The 24316-nt window shown below is 44.6% G+C and overlaps 1 protein-coding gene across 1 annotated transcript in view; it reads left to right on the top strand.

Annotated features, from left to right (window-relative positions):
• The first annotated feature begins 10090 nt into the window (after nucleotides 1-10090).
• The window catches only part of ADGRF1 (adhesion G protein-coupled receptor F1), a 34142-nt gene continuing 19916 nt past the window's right edge, over nucleotides 10091-24316 (top strand). Inside the window, exons 1-4 of the mRNA XM_032463210.1 lie at nucleotides 10091-10402; nucleotides 20306-20459; nucleotides 21749-21806; nucleotides 23796-23945. Coding sequence (XP_032319101.1) covers nucleotides 20391-20459; nucleotides 21749-21806; nucleotides 23796-23945 — 277 coding nt within the window. The 5' untranslated portion in view covers nucleotides 10091-10402; nucleotides 20306-20390. The remainder of the gene's footprint in view (nucleotides 10403-20305; nucleotides 20460-21748; nucleotides 21807-23795; nucleotides 23946-24316) is intronic.

The raw sequence follows: 24316 nt of genomic DNA, 5'->3' as shown, positions 1-24316 counted from the left end.
GTGGTTCAGCTCTCTGACATCAGCTAGGGAAAGTGGGATCCTATCCAGCTGATAGATAAAGCAATCACAACCTGGCCATACCTTAGGTCATACAGCTCAGAAATAGACGGAGGGGGAAGGATGGTCAGGTGGGAATGCAGTTGCAGGTCCCCTCTGTCCCCTTTAGGGGACACTCTGGTAACCTGGCCAGCCTGGACCAGCATGAGCAACCTTGCGGCAATAGTGCCCACCTGTCTGCCCCATACGCACCCCAACCCATCCGCGGGCCACTACCTCCTTTCCAGAAATTGCCAGAGCCTAACAGCCTAGTATCCAAGGCTTAAGTGTGTGGTCTTGGTTATTTGCGGGCAGCCATTCCCGTAGGAGCCGAAGCAGTCAGGGAGAAGCAGCTAGGGGGAAGAGAACTTGATTCAGGCTTTAACGTCTCCATAGGATTTGATGAAATGCAGAAAAGGGAAATGAGCTTCCCAGGAAGCTGACTTTTTCCTTTTTTAAAGCATTTATTATTTTATTATTAATTATTTATAGTCACTAGTGAAGCGCTCTACGTGCATCATCTCGTTTAACCTCCACAACAACCCTATGAGGCAGGCATCAACTATTCTAGGTTAATGGATGAGGCTTGGAGGTTGAGGGGGGCAAATGCTTCATTCGGCCTCATCAGCTGATTCATTGAAATTGGATTCAAACCCAGCACTTGTCCCTCTGTGCCCTTATTCTTAACCCCTGCTCTATCCTGCTTCTCACGGTGGAACGGGAGAGACAAGACAGTGTTCTGAGAAGGAATGGGGAGTGGAGATTGATTGGCAGAGCTGTGCAACTGACGTGCATTTTCTGTGGTCAGACATGGGTTCAGTGCTCGGTACTGTCTTGGGCATCTGCCGACCCAGCACTTAGCCATCATATCAATGCTGTAGAAAACCCTTCTGTAACAGTGTAAATGGCATCCTCCAAATTCTGTTTCACATGATGCAAAGTCAGTTCCTTGGGAAGCTAATGAAATGATCTGGCTGAATGTGCTCCTCAGCAGCCTTATTAGACCCAATTCTTATGATTAGAGATGATGTGGTTTCACTCTTACTGTCCATTTGTTCATGTCCTTTATTAATTTGTGTGATCCCTGAGGATGGAGATTGTTAGTATTTAGCTTAATTAAGTCCCTCAGTAATTGAAGGAACTCTCTCCAATTCCCTTGGTCCTCTCCATTGGCTCTCAAGTCAAATTAATTAAATCAGATTATTTAGTGGTAAACATTTCACAATATATACATATATCAAATCATCCCACTGTACACCTTAAACTTACACAACGCTCTGTGTCAACTATATCTCAATAAAGCTGGGGGGGAAAAGAAAATGCTTATTTTCAGCCATTCCATTTTGAGTAGACTTACAAAGAAGTTAGACTCAGAGCCTCCATTGCCTCCTTCTCAAATGGTTGAACGGTTTTTAAGAATTTACAGCAGCAATTTAAATTTATATTCTAGGACCCAAATAAAACCTCTGAAGTGGCATTTCTTCTAACCAGTAGGTCCAGAAACGTTTATGCATTGTGCATATTGGAGCGGAACTTCATCCTTTGAAATGTCTCAAGACTTCTTGTAAAGTTAGTTTTAAACCATGTACTTAAGGTCTTGTGACTCCTAAATTTGGACCGACAGGCACTAAGGCATGATTTCAAGGTCAGGGGTGAAAAGCTTAGGAACCTAAGGTGGACAAACCTGACTTCCAGAGTCAGCTTCTCCACGGATTGTGTGACCCTGGATGAGCTGGCTAAACTTTCCAAGCCTTGGTTTCATCACTGCACAATGGAATTAAAAATAGAACTCATCAGAGGTGGTTATTGGGAAATTTAATTGAGAAAATACATCCAAAGGCTTTCCTGGCACTAGGAAGTGTTCCCTAAGTGCGAAATTAGAAGGCGAAATAAATTAGTGGCACTGCCTCAGCTATTTTCATCCTAAAGGCTATTTGTGTATCCTGGGAAGGAGGAGGTGGCAAAGGAGGCCGGGAGGGTGGAGGAAGTGTTGTGGAGTGTTTATTGTGGGACAACAGTGTGGAAAACAGCTTCGACAGGTTGCGTGAGTCAGTGGGGAACTGCACAGGTGTTGTTATGCCTGAAGAAACTCACCACCACCATCCTCCCTGCCCCCATAAAGGGACATCCTCACCATTTTCTCTGAGGGGCAGTTCTCCGTTTCTCAGTACAGAAACCTGTTCTGCAAATCATTACACCCCTTTCCCAGAGACCACTCCAGAGAGTCTACCCTCAGCCAAAAGCTTCTTTACTTTTCCTTGGGTTTTCTTTCTTGTGTCTTGTATGGGAGCCAACACCTAAAAGGGTCCTACTGACAAGAAGAACTGATACTGGTACCTCTCAGTGTCGTCCCCATGTCCAAGTGGTCACTCTGGGAAGACACTGCCCTTGGAGACCTCTCGGGATGTTGGGTCGCGGTGAAGAGTGGTGATGCTTCTTGAGTGAGCCTGAAGGGTTAGAGTTCTTGGGGGCAGATGGACGTACTGTAGGGACCTTCTAGCATTGTGTGTGTTGGCATCTACCGACGTTGCTGGAGTCATCTGTGGGATCAGGGTGGCTAAGGGGACCAAAGTGAAGTGCCAGAAACTTTCTGTACCATTGACAAAGGTCAGCATCTTGCTCTATTGATGGCTTCTGTGTAACACCTATACCTCATTGATTTTTATCTATTTCTAGTTGGTTAAATAGATGGGTCTCAACAAGATATTATGACTTTAAAATTTTTAAAGAACATGGTGGAAATCTTGTGGAGCCCTGTAAGGGCAGCATGAAAAATCTAGAACCGTAGACTCTGAGCTAGATAGTCTATGGCTAGTTAGCTAGGTGTGATAGCTAACTTTTATGTGTGAAATCAAATGGGACACAGGGTCCCCAGATATTTGGTCAAACGTTATTCGAGGTGTGCTGGGGAGGGTGTTTTTGGATGGGGTTAATGCTTGAATTGGTGGCTGAACAAAGCAGATTGCCTTCTCTGACGTGATGTGTGGTTCTCCTCCAATCAACTGAAGACCTGAATAGAACAAAAAGGCTGACCTTCCTGTGACCAGAGGGAACGTCAATGCTGCCTGATTGATTGAGACGGGACATCGGTCTCTCCCAGCCTTCAGGCTTGGACTGAAACATCTGCTCTTCTTGGATCCCGAGACTGCCAGCTTTCAGGCCAGAACTGACACTGTTGGTTCTCCTCATTTAGTTCATACAAACTTTACTTGACCTTCGTGAAGCAGTCTCCGTTCGGGGAAGTACACAAGGAGGTGGAAGGCAGGGAGTTTTCACAGGGTAAAGAATAAGGAATAAGGAAGAAGAAAAACTGAAAATATCTGATCAGCTGGGACCGAGTAGTTTACTTTGTTTGGGGTGCGAAAGAACAGGGAAATAAATACAGAGCCCAGAGGTGGCTTGGTGTCTGGGGACTGGCTGACTGGCTAGGCTGTATTTCTGGTCAAGGGAAGCATTTACAGGGACACAAAAGGTCTCCAAGTTTCAGCTTGCTGATGTGACACCCCAGGCAGAAGTGGCTCCATCTTGGGCCCAGAAAGTTATTTCAGTGGGTGTAACTTTTTCTGACAGAAGTGTAAGAACAATTTACATACTCAAGAACAGGGTCACTTCTCCACTGAAACATTTTTCAAGTAATTATTTATATTTGAATGTTATCCATTGTAATTTTTGCCACGAAGAATTCCTGCCCCCTGTTGATGTATTCAAATATCAATTTTTTTTGTCATGGCTGAGTGATGGATTTACATTACAAAGGTTTCGCCATTAAATCAACAAATTAAAGGATGCAATTCTGTTTTCCCCTAGTGTCTTTATAATTTCATATTTTGTTTTTAAATTTTTCATCCAGGTGAAGTTGATTCCGGTGTAAGTCACGAGGGAGGATATGTATTTACACAATCTCTAAGTGGTGAGAGTGGGGGCTTTTGTAGATGATCTGTGGGCTGTGAAACAAGAACTGTAGGAGAATCATTTTTCAATGAACATACTTTTGTCATGTTGAGCTTTGTACCCTGTTCTTGTGAAATCTACCCAAAATTCATGGAAGTAGTAAATTCCTGGCTGTGATGAAAAAAGCAGCAAGAAGATGGACAACCTCCACTTGGCCCCCGGGAAACAGCACCAGGGCAGGACTATGGAAACAGTAGGGTCAGATCTGCCCATTTTTCAAAAGAAGCTGAAATCCGGATTTTCATGTGCAATCCTCTGATGTTTAAATGTTAGCAACTAATTCAGAGTCTTGAGAACATTGCACGGGCCAAGCAACACACATCTGCAAGCCAGATGGGGCCACGGGATGCCAGTTTGAGACCTGTAGTTTAGCCCTTTTTTCCCTCTTACCCTCAAAGATTCGTTTAAGTGCCTCTTCCATGGTCAGCCCTTATCATAGTGGATTTAACTGATGGTTGGTGGTGGAGTCTTCCTATTAAATTTGAGCTTTTCTACTAAGTTATAAAGGAATAAGTATAAATAGAGACTCTCCCCAGGGCCTAGCTCAGTGTCTTGTACCTCGCAGACATTTAGTATGAAGGTTTGTTGAATGACTAAGTAGATGGATGAATGAACTCCACTGCATGTAGAATCCCCGTGCCAAATATCTGGACGAAGTAGCTCCGGTTTTGAGAGGTTACCTGGTTTAAACCACCCCCACCTCCCCAGCTGCCCAAGTCCTGAGTGCACCCTCATGACAATCTGAAGAGTGGGACTGGATGGTAATTTTATAAACACTCAGCCTCTTCCAGGTCGTGAATCTCGGCCACTAGATGTCTCCCTTTGCTTAAAGGACATTCTGAGCTCTGGGGTCAACCTGTGGTTGGCTAAAAGGAAACAATACTTAAGTAAAAAAGAATGCTTTCATCTCAGGCTACATCTGCTACAGAAGTTTGTCCTCTTGAGGAGCTGAGGACAGCCACAAAGTCAAAGAAAAAGTGCCCAGGGTTGGAATCAGATGGTTTTGTTCTGGGAGAGCTTCTCATCCACAGGAACGCATCCGTGCGACACCGAGTGACAGTCTGTCGGGTTTTAGCCTCTAATCCAGCAGATTCAGAACTGTTCTTCTGCAGCCTCGTTTGTGTTATTTTTTTCTGTCCCTTCAGGGCTGGTGGTGAGATGCTTCTTACTGTTAAGGGTTGGGAATCTAGAACCCATGAGTCAAAGCTGAACTTCAGGACGAACTTCTCCACTGAGGCTGCCCGGACCCTATGTGAATTCCTGAGCATCATGAGAACACAGGGGCTATGTTTCGGTGCTGTGGGTGGGCCTTTCCTGTGACCCTACGGGGGTCTGGTGAGCTTGGAGAGGTGGGCTGCTTGGTGCCATATAATTCTCATTTTAAAGACAGGCAGGGTGAGGGTTCATTACTTTTATAGATTGTGGCTTTCTCTTCTCAGTGTTGTCTCTGACTTTCAAATGCAGCACGTTCTGAACTGATTAAAGTCACTGGATGGAAGATCACCTGGCTCTGTTAAATTCACCCTCTGAATTTAGTAACACTTGGAATTTACTTGTTGAGTTGTACGGAAGCTGCGGATTCTATGAGGCTTTGGCGGCTCTCCACTTTATTACAGAAGGGTCAGATGGTGAAAATGCCTGGTCTCGTTGGTACCTGTTCTTTGATTATTTCACAAGGGTTGGACCCTTCTCTTTGTATTTCTCATCTGTCTTTGAGAAACGGTAGAGTACAGGTTCAGAAAACAGAGTCAAGTCAGGCTGTGTTGGTGTCCTGGCCCATCGTTACCTTAACTGCTCTGTGGTTCAATTTCCGCATCTATAATATAATATAATAATATATATAATATAATACACCTGGATGATGGTGTAACTGCATCACGGGTTGCTGAGAGCAGAAAAGCACACAGAAAGTTCTCAGAGCAGTCCTCGGAACGCAGTTAGTGCTCAGCAGTAATGAAAACTGATACTAAATGCTGGTACCTCATCTCTTCCCATATTTGGTGCCCGTGTCTGTAGACTGCCGCTCCTGTCTCCGATATGGTTGGGAAGAGAGTCCCTACAGTTTTGTGAACTCTTCCTTTGTTTATTTGAATGTTCTTTATTTTAATGCTAAATGGCAATACAATTATTATACAATAATTATTATTATACAATTATTGGTATAGTAATTGTATATAATATAATGGTATAATAATTTTCTCATAAATCACACTGACCAATACAGTCCAATGACTCCCACCTACCTCTCTTTAAGTCCCAGTCCTGAGTGTTAAATGACCCCATCCATTTTGATTGTTTGACCATATTTGTAAGACTTACCATATGACTCACCATAATTTCCATTTTACACTCAACTCTTCCCCTCTTTACTCCTCCTTTCAGGTTTTTTCCCTAATTATACCTGATTTTTTTTAAAATTGCATTTAACTCTTTCACAATTATGGAATAAAGCCACCTGAAACAGTTCAGAATCTGTCCCTCCCTTGAATCAATGTATTTTCCAAGGTGGTCCTTTGGGTCTGCAGCCCCTGAATGTGAGCTTCTCAAAGACCAAGCTGGGAGAATGTCCGGTACTTCTGATGCTCGGGCCTCCTGGGTGTGGGTTCACGTCTTTCCCAGGTCCACCTGCTGGTATAATTAGCTCTTGTCTCATGCCCACAGCAGTCACTCAGGGAAAGTTTGTTGACATCCTAAGAGTTAGATAACAAGTTCTGATAACAAGACTCTGTTTGCTACTTCCTTTCTCCCAGGCCTCAGTGTGTTGCTGCTTATTAGCAGGACACTGCTCTTTTGCTGGGAAACCAAGCCATCAGACGGCTCAGGCAACCAACGCAAACAAACAGATAGAGGTAGCAGGCTTGGAGCTTTTCCTCAGCCCCGGGTCTTCCTCCTTGTTCTTTGGCACTTCAAGGATGCTGGCCAAGGAAGCTCCGTGGCCAATAACACCAAAGAAAGGAATGTAAAGTAGACCAGATGGACCAAGGCACATTTGTTCAGCTGCCTGCGTACCCTCAGGTGGACCCCTTGTTCCTGCTTCGTAGTTACTGTGTGAGATTTTGTGGCAGAAGGAATGTTGCAGTCACATCAGAGAAGCAGCTCTGCCTTCACAGAAGGTGGCTCTTCTGGAGGTCTTAACAAAGGCATGTCACAACGCCACTCCCATGCTCAAACATGCTTCTTTCTCTTGCTTTCTGTCCTCTGCAGTGACAGGGGAGCCCCATAACCTAACCAGGAAATATAGAAAAATTCAGCATTGCATGCTTTAACAGATTATTAGGAGGAAGCTAGAAGAGATGATTAAATGGCTAATGGGTGAGTCATGGGTAATTAGAAGCACACCCTCCTCATGAAACAACCTCAATATTGGGCATACCATGATCTCCTTCTGTCATATACAGAATTAGCATTAAACACGTTCATTTCTTTATTCCTCAAAAAATTAAAAATAGACTTACCATATGATCCAGCAATCCTACTCCTGGGCACATACCTGGAGGGAACTCTAATTTGAAAGGATACATGCACCCCAATGTTCACAGCAGCACTATTTACAATAGCCAAGACATGAAACAACCTAAGGGTCCACTGACAGATGACTGAATAAAGAAGGTATGGTATACACACACACACACACACACATATATATGGTATATATATATACATATGTATGGTATATATACACACATATGTATGGTATATATACAATGGAATATTACTCAGCCATAAAAAAGAATAAAAGAATGCCATTTGCAGCAACATGGATGGACCTGGAGATGGTCATTCTAAGTGAAGTAAGCCATAAAGGGAAAGAAAAATGCCATATGATTTCACTTATATATGGAATAAAAGAAATACATAAATGAACTTATTTACAAAACAGAGACAGACTCAAAGACATAGAAAACAAACTTATATTAACAGTGAGGGAAAGGGATGGTAAGGGATAAATTTGGAGTTCAAGATTTGCCGATATTAACTACTATGTGTAAAATAGATAAACAATACATTTATACTGTTTAGCACAAGGAACTATATTTACTATCTTGTAGTAACTTATAATGTAAAAGACTATGAAAAGGAATATATGTGTGTATATGTGTGAATGAAACATTATGCTGTACACCAGAAATTTACACAACATTGTAAATGGACTATACTTCAATTTTTAAACATGGGAAAAAAAAAAAAAAAAAGCACGTTCATTTCTTTGGATTCAGAGTTTCACCAAAATCAATGTACTCACGAAATCACTGGTGTCTACTGGTTGCCTAATTTTCTAATACCTGCTAAATGTTCTTGGTCTGGTAAGAAACTGTAGGAATTGCTTTGGTTCTGTGGGCCACACACCAGCCCCTTGGAAGTTGCTGGGTTTCACGACACAATCTGGCTGGAGGTGAATAAAGAGTTTCCATTTCAGTTGCAAGCCCTCACCATGTTGAGCTCCACACTGACTGGCCATTTCTTCCTCCCTTCCACTGCCTCCTTACTCCTCCTCCTCACTGCCCACCCAATTCCATAGCTACTCTCTTCCTAAGTAATTAATAAATTGTATAAACACAGTCCCACTGAGATGTTGGTGGCCGACGTCTGCCTATAAGCACTTGCCTGTTAATACAGACAGCAGGAGAAGAGCATCCTAGAACTGAAAAGACGGCATCTAATCCCAGGACTTTAGACACTGGGTCAACAGAGACAGAGTATATATTTTCAGAAGTCCCAGACCCTTGTCTTGAATGGAAACTTGATCTCCACTAACAACTGGTGGATTCTGAAAATAGGCAGAACCCTTCAGAAAAGGCCCACGAGGAGAATGGAATTAACTTGACTAAACTATGAGATCGACACTAACCCACCCAGGCTGGGGGATGGGGGGGGTCACTGGAGCAATGGTTGATGCCCTTGAACAGTTGGGGGTTGTCAGGATGGCCTTGTTCTCTTGACATCTCTTCCACTAGACCAGGTCCAGGCCTGGGCATGACGGGTTAGGAATGTGGACCAAGAGGTCCAGCGGGTGTTGGACACAAGCGGGTCACGTTGAGTTCAGGACTGCTTGGCATGAAAGGACTTCGATGTGAAATTATGGGCTCTAACATTATTGGGAATACTGTTCAGTCTAAAAATACAGATTTCTCTTAGAATTTAGTGCACCAAAGACCATTTTCTTCTCCCTGAGAAAATGTGTGCTCCGTCTTTTCTAGTAACAACAACAAGATACCTGAATAGCTTCCTCTTTTCTTTGATAGGAACTCTGTCCCCAGAATTACGTTTTAAATTTACAAAACTGAGTAGCTACCTCAGTTTTTATTTACATTCTCCTCTTAGTTGACTCTCTACTTTGATAGTTCCCCTTTTTTATCATGTGGTTTATATAGAAATGTTTTAGTTCATGTTTCTTTTGAAAAAAAAAATTTTTTTATTTAATGGAAGTACTGGGGATTGAACCCAGGACCTCGTGCGTGCTGAGCATGTGCTCTATCACTGACTTATACCCTCCCCCTAGTTCACGTTTCTTTGTGTCTATTCTAATGTAATTTTATTTTATGCATTTAGTATTGAAAGCCACCTCAAGTCATTTGGAAAAGATGGAGTGACTTAAAGCATAAGTCATCAGAAGTCATTTGTAAATGCGGAATGTTTGTTTTTCAAATCAGATGACTCCTTAGAAAGGAAAGAGACTTTAATGAAAGAAGTTAATAAGGTTTAGCCCTAGGGTTTCTAAGGACAAAGAATACACTGGAAACATTCACTCTGGGCAGGCACACCCTTGCTCTCTCTTGACTCCCCAGCCCTATTCCGTACTATTCTACCCAGAAGTCAGAAGACTTTGGGAGATTAGCACGTTGATTCTGCAGCCTTGAGTGAGAAAGTTGGAAAAGGAAAAATGGGATCCACCACTCCCCACACACCCCCTGGAATGACCCCCCCACCACGTGAAATTAATGCATGAAGGGCTGCATTCCTTCCATTCTGTGGGGTGTGACCCCCGGTGTCCCGAGGCTGGACGGGAAAGCTGGACAGAGTGGCCTCGTGTAACAGACAAACCTAGGACAGATGTGCTCTGCCTTCTGCTGGAGCATTTTTCTTCCCTTTTCCTCCTGTGATTTCTGTCTGCTGGGCGAATCCTTAGGTCTTAGGCTCTGAACTCCTTCCTCTTACCAGGCCTGATAGGGACTCCAAGTGGGAGGGAGAGTCAACAGAAAGGTATTTCTTCCTTCTTGAAGGGGGTGTGTTCTGGGCTTGTCTGCCTACAGGGCAGCAACGCACAGCAGGAGTTGCTGGTGAAGCAGTGGCCCTGTACGCCTGCCAGCGAGTGACCGGCGGTGGCTCAGATATTCCAATTGTCTTTCCAAACAAAGCAGCAGCAGTACAGCGGAGGAAGGCTCCCCGGGCTGCAATGTGAAGAGAGGACTCTCAGGTGAGCCCCAAAGCTGTGGTTGGATTTGCTGTCATCATTACCACTTGTTAATCTGAGATTCCTTCCCCCTTCCCATGGGGAGAACTCTGATTTCAGTAACCCATTTCCTGGAGAAGATTAACTAAAGGAACAGAGAGTGGAAAAAGCATGAGTAGATACAACAGAGTTCAGTGTCTTGGTAACCATATAAATTGAGGTGATTTGCTGACTCTCACACTTGGCTCAAAGGATACCTTTCTCTCTGTCAGTTACAACCCCATACCCCTCTTCTTGGGGTGGGCCTGGGAGGTCGAGTGACTGGGACTAAAAATACCAGTCTCATGGCTCCCACACATATGTTAGCCCTAGCCATCTCTTGAAATAAAAATACGCTGGAGCACATCAAGTTTATTTTCACTTTAGGATGAATTGATTTAAGCTTTGACCTAATCCGTTCATGTTCCGGAAGTACTTCTCAATTTAATTCCTTCTCTAGACTCTGAAAAATCCAAAAATTGACCCTCCCAATCATTGCCTCTGCTCTCTCCCCCGAATAACTATAAAGCAATGCACTGTATTTTCTGACCGATGGGCCTTGAAAATTAGTCATTTTTTCTTTTCTCTTTTCTTCTTTTTCTTCAAGAATCCATTTATGCAAACCTGATATTCCTTGTAATCCACCCAGGCCAGAGACTAAACGGGGGGAAGTGACTGAAGGAGGGATGGAAAGAGGGTCCGGGTGGGAGAGGTGCGGCGAGGTGACGGCTTTGACATTGCCATGGAGAAATCCATTCACCCAAACCTGGGAATAACAGGCGTGGTCTGGAGATGACAGACAGAAGAGAAGTAACAAAAACAGATAAAACTGCATTCTATAATTTATCAGAGTATTAGCACAAGCCTTTTGTTATGTTCTGTTTTTCTATATAGAACCACTACTAATTATTCAACCATAACCCCAATTTAAAACCGTACCTTATATGGCCACGTACAGTACTTGATTCAAGTATTAACAGCTGGTATAACCTTGAGAAAATTACTTAGCTTTTTTTTATTCTGGTTTCTTAATTTGGAAAATGGTAGCAAGGAGCATGGAGCGTTAAAATGGGAGTACACGTGTGCTGAGTCTTATAAGCTTGACTTGCAAACACGCCTACTTCGTGCACAACCACGAGCTGATGTAAATTGTTGCTGACATGCCTCGTGGGTGCATATGTCTTGCTTCTCTGAAAAGACAGTGTATGTCTTTATCTTTTTTAAAAGCAGGGACAGGGTTTCCATCACAGTGTTTATCTCTGGCTGTGCTGAGGGTTGGGGGGCACCCTACTTGGGCATCCGTGTGCCCTCTGCTGTCATTCATTCCACTATCAGAGGGACACAGATATCCTCCTAGGAAAAGTACATGAACATATCATTCAAATGAAGGTGTCAGTGACATTTTTTAGCACTTGGGCTGGGAGCAAGTGTAAAATGGAAGAAACAAGAGTGTACTGGGTGTGGAAGGGCCTGAACAGTGGCACGGTGGGTCCTCAGGTGCATGACTCAGAAAGTGGAGGGGTGGCATCTCCAGGACAATGTCACTGAATTCACAGTTTACCTTAAGGCCACACCTTATGAAACCACATTCCACCCAATCTAAACAAATGCCTTTGCAACGTGCAGAATATTTCCGCCACATTCTCTTTCTGAAGTTCTTTGGCAGGGAATACCCGTAGCTATAGAGAAGGGGAAACCCGCTCCCAAACACACAGATGGTGTTGGAGCTGAGAAGCGCTCATGGGATGTCAAGTGTCCACAGTTCTGGACTGAGCACATGGTCCTCATGGCTGTGGAAATAATGTAGACACCTGGAGGGGTGATGCAAGAGATCCCCAGCGCCATCCTCACTCCCTGCACAGCTGGTTGGAGCCTTGCTGAGCTCCGCCACCGCCACCGGGGTCCACAAAGCCAGGCGGGAGGGCCTCCCGCCGCAACTCCTCCCCCACAGACCATCTCACAGGGGCTCTGGTGCAACGGCAGATGGAAACCTGGGCTCTGGCAGGCTGAGAATGAAAAGCCGTAAGAATGAACAAGTGTGAAAGCGCCCTGGCATTGCCTAGAGTTAGAGTAAATTTCGCACGCGCAGTCAGTTGAATAAATAAAATGCAAAGAGTGAACAGCCTTAAAATGTGCACAATATAGTTCGATCCCGTTGAAGATGGCTACCTGGTCCTCACGGTGTCTCTGGGTCCTCAGTGCCATTGTCAGTTTTTAGTCTCCAGACTCCCACAAACTGTGGAAACTCTAGTTTTTGTTTTGTTTTGTCTGAAAGAAAGTGTTTTAAAGTAAAGACTTTAAATAAGGTCTTGAAGATCATTTCCTTATCATTTGCCTCTTTCTCATAAGATAAAATTTTTAAAAATCTGATCATGAGTTCCTTTATTATTTAGGGGTAAGCAGGCATTTACTATAAATTTGTGGTGTTAGGACAGCTTGTCACAGTGGAACAGGGTCACACCTGCAAAGTTTTGGGTAAAGAGACGCTGTATTAAGCAGCTTATATTTTCCAGGAAACCATTCACACTTGTATTTGCACTTTAACCCAGTTTTGCTGGAAGACATCCCTATGTTTCATCTCTTAAGAGAGTCAGGCAAATTTTTCTAAAATTTTGTTTTTATTAAAGTATAGTTGATTTACAATGTTCGTTTCAGGTGTACAGCAAAGCGATTCAGTTATACATATACGTACGTATATGTAGGCTAATTATTTCTAATAAGACACTTAATGACATATTTCTTAGGTAGGTAATACTCTTCTACATTGTTGACCAAGATGCCAATTAAGCAAGTAACGAGCAAAAGAAAAGACACAGATAGCAGCAATATTTAAAAAAATATTTAGGGTAGAATTTCATTATATGACAAGACGCACCTTTAAAATTGATAAAGAAGTCATTAAGGTGGTCTATGAGAAAGAATGGTTTAGTCAAGAAACATAATTGGGATAAAAGGTTACTCATTTGGAAGAAAATGAAAGTAAACCCTTATTTTATACCAAAACCTAAAATAACTCCAGAAGAATTGAAGATTTAAATGTATACAACAAACAAACTCACCTAAAGCAGTGTTAAAAGAAAATATAGGATAGTTTTACAATCTTTTTATAGAAAAAAAATTCTTAGCATGACCCCAAATTTAAAATCCATAATGGAAAAGGTTGACAGATGTGATTCCATGAATGTCTTAAACTCTTGTGCCAAACAGGACAACATAAAAAGTTAAAAGAGCGAAAAGACAAAATGATGAGCAAATGTTTATAACATGAGTGACAAAGAGCTGATACCTATGCAATGTGATGAGCTCCTCGGAGCAGTTCTCAAGAAAAAGGTGAATATTTCAATAGACTTAGGACAATGACTTAGTCAAGCCAGAAAATATATATATATATATGACCAATAAACATCTAAAAAATGCTTAATCATATTAATAATCAAAGGTATAAAATTAAACCAATTAGATAAAAACTTGCCTATCAGTTTGGCAAACATTAAAAAGATGTTGGGGACAGTGTGATGAAATGGCATTTCTACACCTTACCAGGGACTGTAAATGCATACAAATTAGGAGGGCAGTTTGGCCACATCTATCAAAACTCAAAACGCAATAACCTAGAATTAAGGATGCACAAGAAGGAACATTTGGGGGCAGATTGTAGTAGGCTAGACAGCTAATTTGCCGGGATAATGTGTTCGCTTCTCATCTGCACATAATCTGAAGCCCGGAAGGTTTTGTGTATGGATTGGCATGATATTTGCAGAATGGGTGGAATGCCAGGCAACTGGTTCTATTTCTCAAAAGAATCATCTGGGGAATATGATTGAAAACCTTGCTTTTACTTACTAGGAAATTATAATGAAAATACTATTAATAGGCTTAGGGAAGCTTAAAAAATGAGTGGGTTGGTTTTTTTTTTTTTTTTTGGTAGATTTGAAACAATTAAGGTTTCTCGGTATGAGCACTGAATGAAAGCCATTTGTTTTACTTAGAAATAGATGACGCAAGAAAAGTTTGTAACATCTTTCATCTGACCTTTCTCACGCGAAGACCCCACAGACCTCGTTCTGTGGGTTCGTCCCAGGAGGCCTGATGGATTGCGTTTTCACCCCTAAATAGCTGACTTTCCTTAGACACCGGTGACACGTTGTATATTCTTTTTCCTGGACAAAGAGTCCTTAATTGTCAGGAACTCAGATGGCGATCAAGTTAACAATGATGACTTTATTAAAATCATGGCCTAAGCCAGGCCCAGAGTCCAAGAGAAATATTAGACTCTTTGGGGAGAGAGAGTTAAGGAAATAGTTGATAAATTCTTTTAATCTGGAATTTAGGTTTACCCTTCTCATTTTACACAAGTGGAAGAACAAAATCATTCCCTTAATTGCTGAAATACTTGAATCACTATATACGAAAGCATTCTCCAAATGAGAAAAAACTATTCTTATTTCTTCTTATGTAAGTACCCCCTCCCTTGAGTGCTGTTCAGGTACTCTTTTCAAGCAAGCAATCCCAGAGGAAGCTCACATTCTCTGGGATTTACCAACTGTAAGTCAGCACAGTCGAGTGGGGAAGATGGAAGCTAATGACCTGGGGATTCCGGGAAGGCTGGGTCCCCACTGCTAAGCTGAAGTCTTGGCTGGAAGAAAGCTTGGCACTTTCTCTGGAGTGCCATTAATCATCCTTTAGGGGCTTGGTGGTAACTTCTGCTCTACTGCACCGTGAGTGACAGAAGAAAATCTTCTGTTATAGGGGGTTGGAACAGAGCCAACCCTTGAGTCTGACAGGCAGGCTTTTGATAGACAAACTGAGCTGGACTCGTCTGTGGGAAATGAAGACCCACACCCAAAGAAGTCCCGGGTGATGAGCTGAGAATGACAGATCATCCTGTATCCCTTCTAAGATGCAAAGCAAAGATGAATTAATTTTAAAAACCAGAATCCTTATGAGGAGGGGGCAGACAGCTGTGCTAGGCAGACAGCACCAGCAGCAGGAGAAATGCCAATTCATGGCAAAGGACACAGGGACTTGTAAAAAAATATATCTCTCAATTTTGGGATGGAAAAGGATCAGAAGAAAAGGTAGCATCACAATCTGGACTCTGACGGGAGATCCATTGAATGAAACATCGGAGGGTGTAAACAGGGACCTAGGAACAAAGAGAGCCCAGCAGCCCAGCAGGTGTTTTGGGTCTGATCACAGCTTTTGGAGTTTCTCCAAGTGGATGGAGCTATGATGCGTGAACACGCCCGTGTCGTGAACAGCCCGAGCCTGGCACAGTGCCTGGGAACTGGAGGCTCTCGATGCACAGTGATCAGACAAGCTGAAGTTCGGTGGATTGGTAAACTGTCCCAGGGAAGGGACGATGGAGCGAAGGAATTCCTTTTGTCTCCTGCAGCCTTATAACTCCAGAGTTCTTAAAAGTCATACCACTGCTCTCAACCCAAGGACTTAACTCAGCGGGTTCTCAGCCCCTCTCAGAAGATGCTTAAGAATGAAATAACCAGTGGAAGGAGAAAGCAAGACCAGAGTTCAGTAAAGACTGTAATCTCTCCAGGCTCAGATTTGATGACTGACGGACACTGATGAAAAGACCAATTAAATAAATAATCTATGAATTAGAAACCGGGAAATGGGTGTGAAATGATTGAATCTGACACTGGCTCTGAGTGCACCTTATTTTATTGCCTACTGTATACAAGAGGAAATTGAATCCAGACAGTTTTGGGGTTTTTTTAACTTTTACAGATTCTAACAGATAAGGGACCAAACTGAGGTTAGGGTCTAATTCATCTAGGTCTTTTTCCACTTTTATTCGATGTTAACATACTAAAAACATGCTAAAATAGAAAATGTGTGTTAAAAATTTTATTGTGGACACATATTTATATATACATGCACTGATATTTTAAGTAACTTTAAGTTATAATTCTTCTAGAAGAAGTTGGTCTAGCTTGTAAAATTCACCAAACCACCACACATTTTTTCCAGATGTGAAATTGGTTATCTTTTCTGTCCCTACATGTCTTTCCACCTGTCTTCTCTGCCATATCTGCCATATCTGCTTCTCTGCCATGTCATACACAGTGAAACTCTCCTCAAAGGCCAGTGGCCCAAAGATCCCTATACAAAGGCAGATCCCAATGAAAATGTGACCAAAGACATATAAAATAAGAGGTAACATAAAACCAAGGTTTTACAGGTCCTTTGCCTGTTAACCAGTTCTAGCTGAGTCATTTTTTTTTTCCAGATCCTAGCTGGAGATCTGCTTTTTCTGTGTTGGGGTGTGGGGGATGCATGTGTGCCCATGTGAGTCCAAGACAGAGGAAGGTGACAACTCTTCTGGGAATTCTTCTATTTACAGAGGAAGAAACACAATCCCATAAATGCTGATGCCAGGAAAGCAGCCCAAGAGTTCAGCTCTGCCTAAAATTAGATTGTTGCTAAAAATACTGGAAAAGGTAGATGAGAGCAGTTCCAACTGTTGATAAGGAGACAGCTGTTGACATAAATAAATGATATTTGGAGTCCATAAATACATAACTGGAGAACTGGGGAGACAATGGGCAGCCGTCCCCAGAGGCGTAATAGCAAATTCTAATGATTGTTCTCCAAAGACTGAAGGACAGAGATTATCAGGAATGAATTCACTTGAATGAATTCAAGGAAGTAAGGGGGTTCCCAGCACAGCCAAGCCTTCCCACAGACGCCAGGGCCGACCCACTGTAGGTCAGACATAGCTGGTCCCTAGCTGCGCTGAGTGAGATGTGATATAAACACTTACTCTGATGACAACAGTAGTGACTCTGTGTGTGACAAGGACACATGGATTCTGAGAATTTTTTAATCATCAGAATCCTTCCAGCTTGGAAGGGGAAGTGCTGAAAATACCATGGAGTTTGCCTCTAGTAAAAGCGAATTTAAGTAGGATTTAAGATTACATCCCCCAACACACACACACACACAGAGTATTTCTTGGCATCCTCATGCTGAAACCCTCCTTTGAGTCTGATAACCGGTTACCGTAAAAATATATCTTTACCACCTCGAAGCTGGGACCCCTCCACTTATGCAGTGTTGGCCGTCAACCCAGGAGCACTTGATAAGTTAACTTGACTGAGAATCGAAGTCAAATTCTGACCCAATCCAACAAGTAACTATAAAGACTGGTGGTGAGGTTGAAATGCTAATATTAGTAGCTATTGATAATTGAGGCTTGCCACCTGCCAGGCGATGTTCTGAGTTCTCCATATGTAACTACTCATTAAATGCTCTGAAGAATCTCTGAATTAGATACTGCTTTCCCCATCTTATAGATGAGTAGACTGAGGCATAGAGAGCCTAAGAAAATGTCAAAGGGCATCCAGATGATTAATGTCAAATCTGAGATCCGAAGCCTGGGCAGTCTAACCACAGAACCTGCACTTCGAGATACCATTTTCCCGCCTTTGACTAGCTGTCAAATACAGGTTGCCCAGTTAAATATGAATTTCCGAAAAACAGCAGTAATTCTGGACGACGAATAGTGTCCCAAATATCGTGTGGCACATGCTTACACTAAAACATTATTATTTATCTGAAAGTCAGTCTTCCAACCCGACCCCAGAGGTAGCTGAGTGCACCGAGGAAGTAAAGAAGAAAACACTTTTTTTTAAAAAAAAAAATTGAAGTACAGTTGATTTACAATGTGTTAGTTTCTGGTGTACAGCAAAGTGATTCAGCTCTAAAAGGAGAAATTTTGGTTTGAGCTTTGGTCCCAAGCCCACTTGAAAGGAGGCTTCAGATCACAGTATCAGAATTCTTTTTTCCTCTCCCGTAGAATAACAGCTGTCAAAGCTGTCCAGGGGAGCGCCTCGTGTGGGAAGCTTTCATGATGCTCATGGCGGGGCCTGCCCTGAGATTTGGTAGGTTTAGAGTGGGGCGGGGGCACCTGGATTTTCGCGTGAGCTCCCCACTGTCTTCTCTTCTCCTTCCCGAGCCCGTCCTCCTTCTTGCAGTCCATCTTACTCGTGATTGGCCTGTGGACCGATGACTGGGAATCCCTGGTCTGAAACCCTGACCATAAGTGTCAGTTTTACCATTTCTAGCAAGTCCAAGGAGTCAGCCCAGAGCCCACCCGCCAGTGTGGGAAGGAGGGAGAATAAAGAGGCCGAGAGGATGAGAGAGGGTCTCCTCCCAACACGCAGAGCTGTCCCCCAGGACTTCTGGCGTTGGGTTTGCAGCCTCACGCCTGGATGCCCTGTGGGAGAAGGAGATTTTTCAGAGAGAGAGGCTGAAAGAGAAACGGAGAGAAAGCGCCACGTGGGGGCCAGGCCCTCCGTTTGGAAGCAGCCTTGGCACAGGAGAGAGAGCACGTCCCCGTGCGCCAGGACGGCGGCCCTATGGGAGCGCCAGCAGTGCAAGGACACGGCCCGCACAGGACCCGGGAATTCACGTTAAACCCTGTCCCCGGAAGTGGAGGAAAGTGGGGAAGGGTCTAGAAGGAGCACGGGCTCCCTCTGCGATGTGGCCGCAGTCCAGGAAGGTCCTGGGAAATCAGTTAGGCAGGTCGTGGCAATTTATCAAAAAAAAAAAAAAAAAGAAAAAGAAAGAAAGAAAGAAAGAAAGAAAGAAAAGAAAACAGAAAATATCCAAGAGCAAAGAGAAAGAATTAAGTTTTGTTTCACAAAACTATTTGGTTATTTTAAGTATATATAAAATTTTCATTATGTTCGAGAGTGTACATACACAATGCATGTTTTATGCAGTATCTGTGTGTGTATATACACATACTCGTGTGATAAAATATGTTTCTTTCTATGGGGTAAAACACATTTGAAAAACACCACTCCGGAGATGAATATCCAGCCCTTTCGGAAAGCAGAAGGCCCAGGCTAGAGGGCACAAACGTCAGGGCAGCCAGGTTTGGGGAAACAGGATCGGGAAGCTGATCTGGAGGCCGATCTGGAGGCCAGGCTGCTGCCCAGAGAAAGTTAAAGCGGTCGGTTAGGGGCGGTGGGGTTTGCGGGCAGGAAGGTGGAAGCGTGAGAGGACCATCCACGACCGACCGGAGGAGGTGGGTACAAGACGTGAACTTGCCCCACTGGTTATCCTTCATGCTTCCCTAGAAAGAGTCTTGGCTGCCAGGCAGGCCATGTCTGTGGGAGCCACCACCCGTCTCTAGTGCCTTTTCTCTTTTCCTGTAGATCGCAGTGCAGAGCGTGGGGCCGAGCAGTCGGGATGGCGGGGTGTGTGTGAAGTTTAAAGCACACCCAGGAAGCAAGATGAGTGGAGCACCAACCCTGTGCTCTGTGCTCCTGGCCTCGGCCACTTGCTCTAATGGTGGGTTATTGAGTTTGGGAATCACAGCCTTCCTTCGTTTCCTCTGGAGCTGTGAAGGGGAAGGGAATTTTACGATCATGACTATGGGCTGAATTTTGTCTAAATTATTCGGAGCTAACTGTGAACTTGAGGACAATTTGCCACTTATTACATCAGCTCTGAAGAAGGACATTTGCTGGATTGGTTCATTGTGATTTTTATGCTGATTCTATCCTTACAATAATGGTTCCAGGGTCCTTGGTTATTTGAATGCTTGCCTTTACTGAGATGAAAAGAAAACCTCAGCGAAATAGAAAAGGCTGGCTGTCAAATGCACCCAGTTGCAAAGTTAAACAAGTCATGATTTTAAAGTAGTCTGTGTTGAGTCAAGTTTGAGCCCCTAGAAGAGAGCTCTGGAGAAATTTTCCTAGTAAGTTTGTAAAGTGAGAAAGTCACTACTTCTGCAGCAGGAGTGGAAGTGATGGCGTCTCCGGCGGAAAAATCATCAAACACTCAGGGCTTCCGATGAGCCCAGTTAGACCTCTGTGCATTTTTAAATTTTGGCTTGAATTCTTTGTTTTTGTGCCTCAGCCTTGCACAGTGCACACTCGTCTGGTCACAGACTGCGAACCCAGCTGTTCATGTCCCATCCAGGACCTCATCCAAGACCAGGAAGATGAGGGTTCCGGCGTTCTGGCTTTTCTCTTTCCTCACGGTCACCGAGGGCCGGGTCGGCTTCCTGGGGGTGAGTTGGCGTATGTCCCGTTTTCCTCTCCTCTGTCCTTCTGGCTGGTTGAGCATCCATCACTCCCTAAGCAGCTGAAGTGATGTGATTTAATAGACTTGGAATCAGGACTCAGAGTAGTCCTGGGTTCTTGTCTCAGCGTTACCAACTGTGTGGCCTTGGACGAGTCATTTTGTCTCTTGGAGCTTCAATGATCAAACTGCAAAACCAGGATCTTGGGCTAAGCCATCATGGAGATTTTTTCTAACTCAGCCTACCCATGCCTTCTTTGGTGAAGAAAAAGCACATAGATCAGTGTTAGCAATCCTTGGCCCCTTCCCTGTTTATACTCGCTTTCTTCATGCTTTCATCTGGGATCACGGTTTTATTTTTCCCTCTATGCCGACGACTCCATCTCAGACCTGTGCCCCGAACTCCACACTCACATGCACACTGCCTACTTGGTGTCTCTGGCCAGGTGCCCATAGGCCCCTCAACTTAATATGTCCAAAGTGAATCTCTTAATTTTTTTTTCTCACCTAAACTGCTCCTCCTTTCCTGTCTCAGCAGGTGGTATCACTGTCTCTCCAGCTGCTTAGGCAAAAAACTTATTTTCATGCTTGACTCTTCTCATAATCCGTATCTAAACCGTTGGGTCTTTTTTCCCCCTGACTGTATCTTTAAAATATATCCAGAATCCAAACACTTCTCATCACCTCCATGGCTGCCATCCTGATCCACACCTTCAGCATCTCTCACCTATGTTATTTCAGTAACTCCTGAAATGCTCTCCTTGCTTCTGTGCTTCCTCCCAATATGGCTGCAAGACTGAGACTTCTAAAAAGTGGAGCGGAGCACATCTTTCCTCTGCTCAGAACTGTCTCATGGGCTCCCACCTCACGCAGGTGAAAACGAAGCTCTTGCCACTGCCCAGAAAGATCTACACGACCTGCATCCCCAGAGATACTCTCTGACCTCACTTCCGGCCTTTCCCCTACTCCGCTTAGCTACTCTGGCCTCCTCGCTCTGCCTTCTCCTGCCAGGCATGTTCTTACCCCAGGGCCTTTGCATGTGCTATTCCCACTGCCTGGAAAGTTCTTTCTCAGGGATCCTCACTTCCCCTACCCGTACAGCTTTGTGCTCAAAAGGTGCCTCAGTGATGTTTTCTCTCCCCTCACAGTCCTGTCTCCACCATCCCTGGCTTGGAGTTTAGATCCATGATTTCAGTTTATCTGGGAAATTCATTAAGGCCTCATGAAATGCAACATTACACAGCCTGGCTGTAATTATATATATATATTTTTTAACAGAGAGATGATGGCATCAGAACAAAAGGAGAACTCACTGTGAATAAGAAAAACCCTCCAGGTGAGATTACTTTAGAGGGCCTGGCACAGTGAACCCCAGTGCCAGGAGAGCAGGGTTCAAACCCCAGGAGTGCTTCTGACAGGTGGCGTAGTCGTTAGCCCGTTACTAAACACCTCAGATATGCAAAATGATAACCATCACAGTTCCTACTGGGAGAATGCTTTTGAGGATTGAACAATATACTGAAGGCCTGGTATCCTGCACCACGCCCGGCCAGCAGCCGCCCCTTAGTCCTACTTTCCTTCCTCATCTTGATCCCAACAATGTAATGAATAGCACAGGCCTCAGACTAGGAAAGAATTGTGTTCCGAAATTTAGTTTGTGGGTCTGATGTTTCAAGCATGGAAGGTATTTCCTCATGGAAACAATGATACACACAGATGGTTATAAGATTCCTGGGTCAGTCCACAGAAGCCTTTTCACAGGGCAGTGAATCTACCATCCAGCAGTATGCCGGAGGGGCCATGGAACTTACTGTGGGGAGGTAAGGCTACAGTTCTTTGGGAGCATGACATCAAAATGTCAACTAGGAAGGCCACGACATGGTAAAAGTACACGTATATATTGAGCCATCACTGCATGCCTGGCACTATTTTAAGTGTGTTAAATCAATCAAAGCCTCACACACACCCTCTCTGGGTTCGGTATAATGGTCATCTTTATTTTACAGACAGTGAAATTAACAGAGCTGGGGGCAGGAGGCGTGTTCACGCCCCTGTCAGTCTGACTCCAGACCAGAGTCATTAACCCCTGACCGTGTGACCAGAGTCACCTTTTCCCCCACCCCCCACCTCTTATCTGCTTGGGCCGTGGCAGTGGACATGCCCTCATCTCCCACCACTTGGGGTGACTCCCAAGGCCTGGAACAAAGATTCTGGCCTGGAGGAGATGGGGAGGTGGGGGGTAAGAGATGGGCTGAGGCTCCGAGGTGTGTGTTGGTGGCAGCTCCGAGAGCCGGGGTCTCCTGTGAATGCCCTGGGATGTACTGCAGTCCCTTGATTTCCTTCGGAGAAGCCTAGGGATTGATCCAGCTGATTTTCCTTCTCTGTAAATCTCCCTTCTGCCTGGCCCCACAGGACCCCTAAGACACGGGACAGTGTCAGAGATGCTCCTCGTCTCCTCTGTCCCTGCAGAAAGCACAGTTGTGTCCTGAGAAATCTGAGGGACTCTGAGAGGTGTCACTGCCCACAGCAATGAAATGAGACCCTGGAGAAAAGGGCGTCAATCTTTTTTGCCTCTTTTTCTCTGAGCTCCTTCACATTCTTAGCTTGGGGTCCACAGATGACCGCTGGAGGATCTTGAAACCCCACGGAAGTTCATACTGAGTTCCCTGTGAGCGTGCCCAAGTGCATTCAGGAGAGGAGCCATCTCTCCCAGCCAAAGCCACCTAGCGGTCTCTCCTTAGGGAAACAAAAGATGCTGCTCAGAAACTTCAGGGTGAAGACAGGGCGCAGGGAGGCCCAAGTCAGGTTTGGTCTGGTTTTGCTTTTTTGCATTTCATATACGTACACAAACTCAGCCAATTCATGGAATATTTATGCAGGAGAAGGAAGGGCTCTTCAGAGAGGAGAGAGGAAACCGGGAGGTCGGTATCAGAGATCCATCCAGGGGAGCAGAGCTGGGGGAGGAGCAGGGAAGGCTGACTGGGACTTCCTCACCTCGTCTCCCTTCGGTCTTGACCCCTGAAACTTGACTCTGGATGCGACCTGAGAAGTGTGTAGAGTCAGGAGGGTGATGCTGGGGTAGGTCCCAGAGGGTGGAGCAGCCGGCTTGGCAGAAGTAAGGGAGACCCAGCTCCGGCACCGCTGGACGTCTGCGCGCTTTGCTCCGGGGTCTCACTGTTAGTCCACGTCTGGATGAGCCAAAGGGAATGCCGGGCAGCGTCCGTGACCCCGGGCTGAGACGGGTGACTGCTCCGAGGTCACTCCCTCTACAATATCCGCCCCCGAGCTTGAGACAGGAGGCCTCCGACTGTCTTTCTCTCTCCAGGCCCAGTCCAGGAGTACGAGCTGCTGCTTCAGGTGGCCTATCGAGATGCCGAGGAGAAAATAAAACTGAAGAAATTTCTGACGGCTTTGAGGCCTCCATTCCCATGGTTACCTGGGCCGATGAGGATCACCAGAGTGAAGGCCACCACGTGTCAGTGTCCCCGGTGACCGGGAGTGGAAACGGGGAAGGTGGTGTATGCGGTGGGAGAGGTTAGATTATGCTGCGGAAACAACCAGCCCCACAAGTGGCTTATAAGAATAAATGCTCAAAAGAAATATTTGGCCAACAGCACCAATGACCACAGCAGTGGGGTTAGGAGACGTTAAATGATCTGTCTAAAGCAGTAGTTCTCAGAGTGTGGTCCCCAGTCTGGCAGTTGCAGCAGCATCAGGAAACATAAAAGAATCATACTGAACCATGAACCTTGAGGTGAGACCCTCCCGACCCCAACCAGGAAAGGCTGATGCATGATGAAGCCTGAGAACCATTTACTGCACACTGTCCCGGCATAATTTCACAAT

The sequence above is a fragment of the Camelus ferus genome, chromosome 20, assembly GCF_009834535.1.
Source record: "Camelus ferus isolate YT-003-E chromosome 20, BCGSAC_Cfer_1.0, whole genome shotgun sequence".
Taxonomy (NCBI): domain Eukaryota; kingdom Metazoa; phylum Chordata; class Mammalia; order Artiodactyla; family Camelidae; genus Camelus; species Camelus ferus.
The sequence above is the reverse complement of the archived record's forward strand: the minus strand, read 5'-3'. Positions and strand labels throughout refer to the sequence as shown.